Source organism: Phaethon lepturus, unplaced genomic scaffold, assembly GCF_000687285.1.
Source record: "Phaethon lepturus isolate BGI_N335 unplaced genomic scaffold, ASM68728v1 scaffold32476, whole genome shotgun sequence".
Taxonomy (NCBI): Eukaryota; Metazoa; Chordata; class Aves; order Phaethontiformes; family Phaethontidae; genus Phaethon; species Phaethon lepturus.
The window spans coordinates 1-7,200 of NW_010547421.1; the positions used below are offsets into that span (position 1 = coordinate 1).

The window sequence follows — 7,200 nt, forward strand, 5'->3', positions numbered from 1 at the left end:
CTGCTGTGTCTCCCTCAGTTTGCTGCCTGGGTCGATGCTGTGGTGTTTGTCTTCAGCCTGGAGGATGAGATCAGCTTCCAGACAGTCTACAACTACTACCTGCGGCTCTGCAGCTACCGGAACACAGCGGAGGGGCCAATGGGGCTGCACATACTCCCTGCACTGGTGACGTGCCTACACGGGCAAGAGAAGGCAGCATGCTAGCTCCGCGAGCACGTCGGGAGATCCCAGTCCGTAAGCTGTATGCGGGACAGTTACTCCGAGGCCCCTCGTCTGGGGCTCTGGAGGAGATGAGTAGTTCCGTCTCAGGCCATCTCAGCTTTCCCGCAGAGAGCTGCCATACTTCAGGGAGCCACAATCCTCTTCAAAATGCCCAAACCTGCTGGCGTTGCCTGCCTTCCTGGGCTCTGCCTGCAGCAGTTTGGCCCAGGCAGGAGCCAGGGCCTGGGTGAGGGAGGGTCTTCTGCTGGTGCATTGCCCTCTGTCCTCTGGGACAAGCTGCAGCAGGGAGGGTGTGGGGGGATGGCGACTTGCTGTGAGCACCCCGAGAAGGGGCCTGAGCTGTGGAGCACCGTCTCCCCTGAGGTGCTGCCAGTGCACGTGGATGTGGGGAAGAGCAGCAGCAGCCCAGAACTGCCCTCCCCTGCCCCTGCCCCTCCCCTGCAGGACTGGGGACTGGGACGGAGGCCATGAGGGAACTGTCATGAAACCGTAGCTGAGGCTGCCAGTGGAGACAGGAGACACAGTGCCTGGAGCCCCCACTGGGCACCTCAGACGCGCCCGAGCAAGGAGCTGCCAACGGAGGGGGCTGCCGGGAGAGAGGGCAACCCTTGACCGTGATTCCTGCCTTGCGCAGCTTGCATTGGAGGCAGCCTACCCTCTGAAAGCCTCGCCGTGGGTGCCCAGGAGACAGGGAGGGGCAGCAACGAGGGCATTACTGCTGATGTCTGAGCTCTGCTCCTCCAAAATCAGTGTCCTTCCTGCCTGTAGGCCGTAAAGCACAAGCAGGAGGGAGCCTGGGGCTGCAGAAGTTGTCTGGGTGTCAGAGAGCAGGAGCAGGGGACAGAGGATGTGAGGGGAAAAGGTCTTGGCAGGACCCAGTTCCTGAGCAGTGCAACCCATTCTGGCGAAGAAGAAACCCTGAGGCTGGGAAGACAGGGGGTGGCAGCGGGAGGGGAGTCGCAGGGGTGTCTGCTCTGGACCCCAGATTAAGCGTAGAGCAAAGTTGTTAAACTTTTGATACTTAAAGATTGTGGAATTAATGTTAGGACTGAGTGATCTTGGTTCAGGACGGTGCTAGGCTTGCAGGCATGTGCTGTGGAGGCTCAGGAGTGGGGCAAAGGAGTCATGATCATTGCTGGCCCAGACTTAGAGCCACAGCCTTGGTACAGTCATGCTAAGCAACCCACTGGAGAGTTTGAGGGGAACTTCTTCACAGTGTGAGTCCCAGGACTCCTTCAGCTCCTCCTGAGAGGGTTCATTTGCAGCCCCTGCGTGTCCCTGGCATGTCTTCAAGGAAGCAGATTCCTCATGGGAAGGTAGTTCTTCCAAAACATGCGAGCATTTAGCAGCCATCTGGAATACAAATTAAGCCTGTTTTTTAGGGTTGTCCACCAAGGCCTCAACTGTGAGTGCATCCTAGCAGATTTGGTTTTCCCAGTTAACTGAAGATGATTTCGCCCTTTTGATTCTTTAGTCTGTAGGGTATGGCCTTAAGACCTAAAATGATGGAGACTGGCAAATCCATTTTACTCTGCAACTGAGGCAGACTTGCAGATGAGCGCGCTGTCTCGTTGCAGCAGCCGTGACCAGTGACACAATGGACAGATGGCAATGTTAGTAATTTCTAGCGCATGTAAACACCGGGCATCCTCATGCAGATGAGGCTGCAGTTCGACCCAAGGTCAGGCTGTTTGCACCTTTGCCCCCAGCGCTGTCTGCTGTCACTGAGTGTCCTGGTGTCTTCAACAGTGGCACTGTTCATGACATGGTTATGCGAAATTGTGGTGGTGTGTCCCGTTCCTAACGTCCAGGCTGCCTTGCCTTGCCAGCCACACCTCCCACTGGTTTCTGCCCTCTGTCCTCAGAAGCGTCAGTGGCTGGATGTTGGGAAGGTTGAATAAGGTTCACTGAAAAAATGGTTCATTTAGAAAGGTTCATTTAACAAATAAATTTTTCTACAAATGTGGAACTGTAATCTAAGAGATTGGTGGGATGGGAGGTGTGCTATGAAGGTGGGTGTCTGAGTGTGTGAAGGGAGGGAAGGAGGTCAGGAGGGTGCTCTGGGACCTGCAGATAGATGGAACCCAGGTGCTTGCTTTTTAACCTCCTTCCCTTCGGTTTCCAGATGCCATCAGTGCCACGAACCCCCGGGTCATTGACGACTCTCGGGCGCGGAAGCTTTCCAATGATTTGAAGCGCTGCACGTACTACGAGACCTGTGCCACCTACGGGCTGAACGTGGAGAGAGTCTTCCAGGATGGTACCCGCGGCTGGTGGAGGGTGTCCGGGCGAGACAGGGCAGCAGTGCTGTCCCAGGGAGGGGTTTACACTACCTAGACTGCCGGCTCTCTGTTGGAATGGCGTGCTGCCGTGAGGCCAAGGGAGCTAGGCACACAGTCGTGCGCAGCGCCATTGCTGTACGCACGCAGGCTGAGTTCGAGGATTAGGACGTGCCGCGTGTGTGGCAGGGTTGCGGGGTTGTGGCACGGAGGTGTTGTGGCACGGAGGGACGTGCACGAGGGAGTGCAGAGCAGGGCCGGGCAGTACCCTTCTCCTGCCTTTCTCGCAGGGGCTGTGCTCTGGGCAGCCCCTCGCTCTGGAGAGCCGGGGGGCTGCAGGGGATGGTTACATCCCTGTGGTGGGCCTGTGCAGCACAGCAGTATGTGTGAGCCTGCAGAGGACTTGGGAGGCTGCAGAGAGGATTTTGATTGCCTTGGTGGGGGAGAGGAGGAAGCACTGCCGAACGTTTGTTAGGTAGGGGAACCTTTGTTAGCAAGGACAGCCAGATGGGCGGCTGTTCCTCATGGGAACAGTGTGGAAGAGTATTTCTGCTTAGTCTTGGAGAGGAGTCTGCATGACAGGGATGCTCTACGTGGAAGAGGGAACCTACACCACATCCTAGGAGTTTGCAGTCTGCTTAAATAAACTGGCACCCTGCGCTGTAATAGGGCTGCATATTGCCCTGTCCCCTTCCTCTACCTTGTCTTCTGGAGAGCAGCTGGGGGTCTGTGAGGAAGAGTCTGTGCAGAGCTGAGCAGCTAGATGGGACAGAGTTGCTTTTGGAAAGGAGGAGAGCTGTGCTATCAGTGTTTGCAAGTGGAACAGGCGCATGGAAGAAAGTTTGGAAATAGTAGTGCAGCAGGACTGAGCCTGAAGGCAAAAATCCAGCTTGGTTCATTGCAGCGAGCAAGATGGGCTGAGGGCGAGGCACAGGACTGAGGCTGTCATCGGCTTCAAGTGCCTCCATCCTCTGAGCTGGAGCTGGTGATCCTCCTTCCCCTACATAAGTCTGTCACCTTCCAGTAACCTCCTGTTGCAGGGCTGAGGGTCGTAGTCACGGTGCTGCTCTTCTTATGCAGACGCATGTAGAGATGTTCCGCTCTCCTGCTGCTGGTCCACCTCTGAGACAGTCTGAGAAGTCAGCCCAGAAAGCGACCTTTCAAACTGTCCCACCTAGCGCCTGGCAGCGAACCCCTCCTCATCCAGCAGCCTCCGCATTGCCTTGCTGTTCCCGGGGGAAGCTGGGGTGTCCCTGTTGGGCGGGTTGCTCATGAGTCTCCCCTTCTTCCTCGTCCTCATGAGTAATGGAGGAATGGTGGAAGGAACAGCTGGGAATAGCTGATGATAGCGAATACTGCAGCGGACCTGGAAGGGGAGGATCTGCTAAACCAACTCAGCAGTTTGCAGAGCAAGTCTGGAGAGAGCAACAGCAGGTGGGCTGTGGGCACAGCTGATCCTGGCTTCTGGAAAGTGTTTGGCACTGTGTGTCACCAAATTTGTTCAACTTGTTCCTTCAAATTGGTTCTGCTGTGTTGCTTCTCTGAAGGACAGTACAATGAGGAATAGCCGCCGGTGGGTTTGGGAAGGGGCTGGGGAAGGCACTGCAGGATTAGGTGCTGCTGTCTGTTAGGCTGCTTCTCATCCTTTTTTAATCTCAAGATGGAATGAATTGTGCTCTGGGGTTTTTTTTTCCCTTTGTTGGCCATAGCAGCATAGACAACACAACTTTAAGCAATGCAGTGTGCGAGATGAAAGCTCTCATGTGAGACTGGGAATCCGCTTCTAGCACCAGTGCTGCTTAGCAAGCTTGGTGGTAGACCTTGAGCTGCTGCTCGAAGGCTCAGGAGTGAGCGCCGGCAAAGCGCTGTGCTTCATCTTTTGTCTGGGTTTATTCATAGCCTGTACCTGTGGTCAGGAAGGAGGCAAGCGAGCAGGTTTGTCCACGTGAGGAGCAGTGAGGCTGAGGAAATCCAGAAGACCCCAAGGAGTGTGTTAATGGGAGACTGTTCATACAAACCCGGCAAATGCTGATGCTGCACGGAGCAAGGAGCGTGGGCTGCCCTGCCAGGTGGGCTGATGCTGTCCCTGGGCCAGTGAGCAGGGGAGCACTGATTTGAAGTCCAGATGGATTCTTGCCTTCGTACAGGGCAGCAGGAGGACCATTGCTGGAGTGTTGTCAAACTCGGGTGTCAGCGCTTCAAAAGGACACAGAGAAACTGAAAAGATTACAAAAAAAAAAAGCTACAAAAATTAATCAAAGGCTGGAAAAAATACCTGATAGTGAGACACACTAAAAGAGACTATCTATTGAATAAATCAAAAAGAAGACTGAGAGGTGACTTGATTACAGTCTTAAGAGTATCTATGTACCTATCTACATGGGGAGAAAATCACAGATACTAAGACTCTGCAGGCTAGCAGAGAGTTGATGCTAGAAGCCAAAGCCAGTCAAATTCAAATTTTAAAGAATCCTTACTTTTTTTATAAATAGCTCTCTTTTCATTAACTGTTGGAAAAAATGCATAAGGAAGTGCTGTATTCTGCATCTCTCGTACTTTCTCCAAATCCAGACAACATCCCTTTGCAGAGGAGACTCGCCGCATACCCAGGTGACTGGTGCAGTATAGGCTGGGTGAAGTTTGGTGGCTGGCAGCACACAAAGGTCAGCCTGGAAAAGAGGGAGATCCTTCTGGCCTTTGGGTCTGTGTATGCAGGAGCTGTCCGCGTTGCTGCGGTTCCCTGTGCCGTGCCGTAGGCTGCCTCTGCGTGCCGTACGGTGCCCCGTGCCTGCTGCTGCCGTTTTGCCGGTGTCGGTGTGCTGGCCAAGTGTGCTGCTCGGAGCTCTGGAGAAAGCAGTGTGGTAACTGGGAGTTGCAAATGGAGCAGAGGGACGCACCGTCGCGTAGGAGATCTGGAGTAAATCTCAGGTACTCAGTGCTCTCACCTGCCTGCTCAGCTGCAGGACCACACAGACGCTCCCGAGCACGGCTGTGGAGAGGGAAGGAATGGAGCAGGAGGCCCTGGCGAGGAGCTGAGGAGAGCTGAGCCCAACACGTCGGCCTCAGCCATCACTGGCATCTGAAACTATTCAAGGGTGTCCAGGATCCAGTTTCAGAGGAAGCGGACTTGGTGGGATGAGGTATTTTGGCAGTGGGTAGGCAGCTTTTCCCAGTGAGCGCTGGTGGGTCCTGATGCATCTGTTTTGGGATCTGGTGGAGTGCTGGCAGTCATGGATTGTGTCAGGAGCTTGCCCTGAGTGGCGATCCGGTTACTCATCTTCCTATGGTTTCTCCAACACAAGTTGCTCAGCCCAGACCGTGGTAGACCTGCCCCATGCAGGCAGGGGAAGATGTTGATTTCCCACAACAGAAACAGGAAGACTTCTCTACATGGTGGTCTTTGCTTTTGCTGCAAAGTTGGCTTGCTTGTCCATGCTGTGCAGAGCATGTGCTGCAGCCCTGTTCCCAGAGAGCCCTTCCATGCCACCGTCTGGTCGAACAACGAGCAATCACTGATGACCTTTTTGGATTGCAAGTTAACGTTGTGCTGGTTTAGCATGACAGCTTGAGGGAGTGACCATCCTGCCTCTCAGTATTCAGTTGGAGGCTAAGGCTAGCGCTCTTCCTTCCCAAGCTGCTGTCTCTGCAAACGCCCTGTGGTCTGCACGTGGTGCTGCTGAGCATGGAGGAAGCTCCAAGGAGGAGAACCTCGGACCTCCACATTTACCGACTGTTCAGAGGTTCTCCAGGAGTTGGGTGCCTCCAGTTGTTGGGGTGCCCTCCTTCCTGCTCAGTCAGGTGCAGCAGGGACCCCTCCTCCACGCCTAGAGCAGTTCCTGGGTATTCGGTTTGTGGTTGTGTTGTGCAGGGATCTAGACCACGTATGTGACGGTGTGTGCCACTGTAATTGTGTTGAATCTTTTGGAGCGCTGAAGGCTTTGTCCAGGCAGTCAGGCTTCTGAAGGTCGCTGTGAAAAGGACGCATGGCGTGCAGGAAGCGGGGAGCTTTCTGCTTGCTGTTTTCTCGTGCATGGTCTGGCAGAAGTCCCCCTGGAAACGCTGCTCACTGCGTGGGAACCGTACTTCTCTCATCCTTTCCAAGTTGCTTCCAGCACCAGATGTTGTTGCAGTTACTGCTTCTCTGAAAAGATGGGACAGACTGCCTGTGGCTTCAAATACCGCAAGGAGACGACCCTGGCAGAAGCAGGAGGAGCGGGCTGTGTGCTGCAGCGTCCAGCGCACAGCCGATGCCAACTGCAGTTTTAGAACTTCACCAGGGGTGGGCTCGCCCTGAGGGGTGGGTCCTTGTGGTCCCAGTGAGGTGGGAGGCTGGTACTGAACATGCCTTCTGACTCCTTGGCTCCAGACAGGTATGATTAAAGAGCTTTTCTTCTCAAAATTGCCTTCACAGAGCTCCTGTATGCAGGAATCTCCTAGAGCTTAGAGGATGCTAGGACAATAGCAACAAGCCAGCGCTGTGGGGGTGCCTCAGCTCTTGGGCTTCATTTTAAGAATATTTCCGTACCAAGCAAAGGTTAGAGAGGGAATTGTTGAGAGCCCCTTGGCAGTGATTATCTCGGCGTTGTTCCTGAAGGGGAGGAGTGACCTCGCTGAAGGGGGAGGAGCGCACAGGAGGGACAGCAGCGCTGCTGCCCAGTGCTGCGGCGGCTTGCCTGGCTTTGCCTCTGCGGCAAGGCGC

The 7,200-nt window shown here is 54.7% G+C and overlaps 1 protein-coding gene across 1 annotated transcript in view; it reads left to right on the forward strand.

The window, feature by feature from the left end:
• Positions 1–18: 18 nt before the first annotated feature.
• The window catches only part of LOC104622768 (arf-GAP with GTPase, ANK repeat and PH domain-containing protein 3-like), a gene marked incomplete at both ends in the record, with an annotated part of 10,421 nt that continues 3,239 nt past the window's right edge, over positions 19–7,200 (forward strand). The window contains 2 exon segments of the mRNA XM_010289646.1: positions 19–138; positions 2,290–2,482. Of these exon segments, the coding sequence (XP_010287948.1) occupies positions 19–138; positions 2,290–2,482 (313 nt within the window).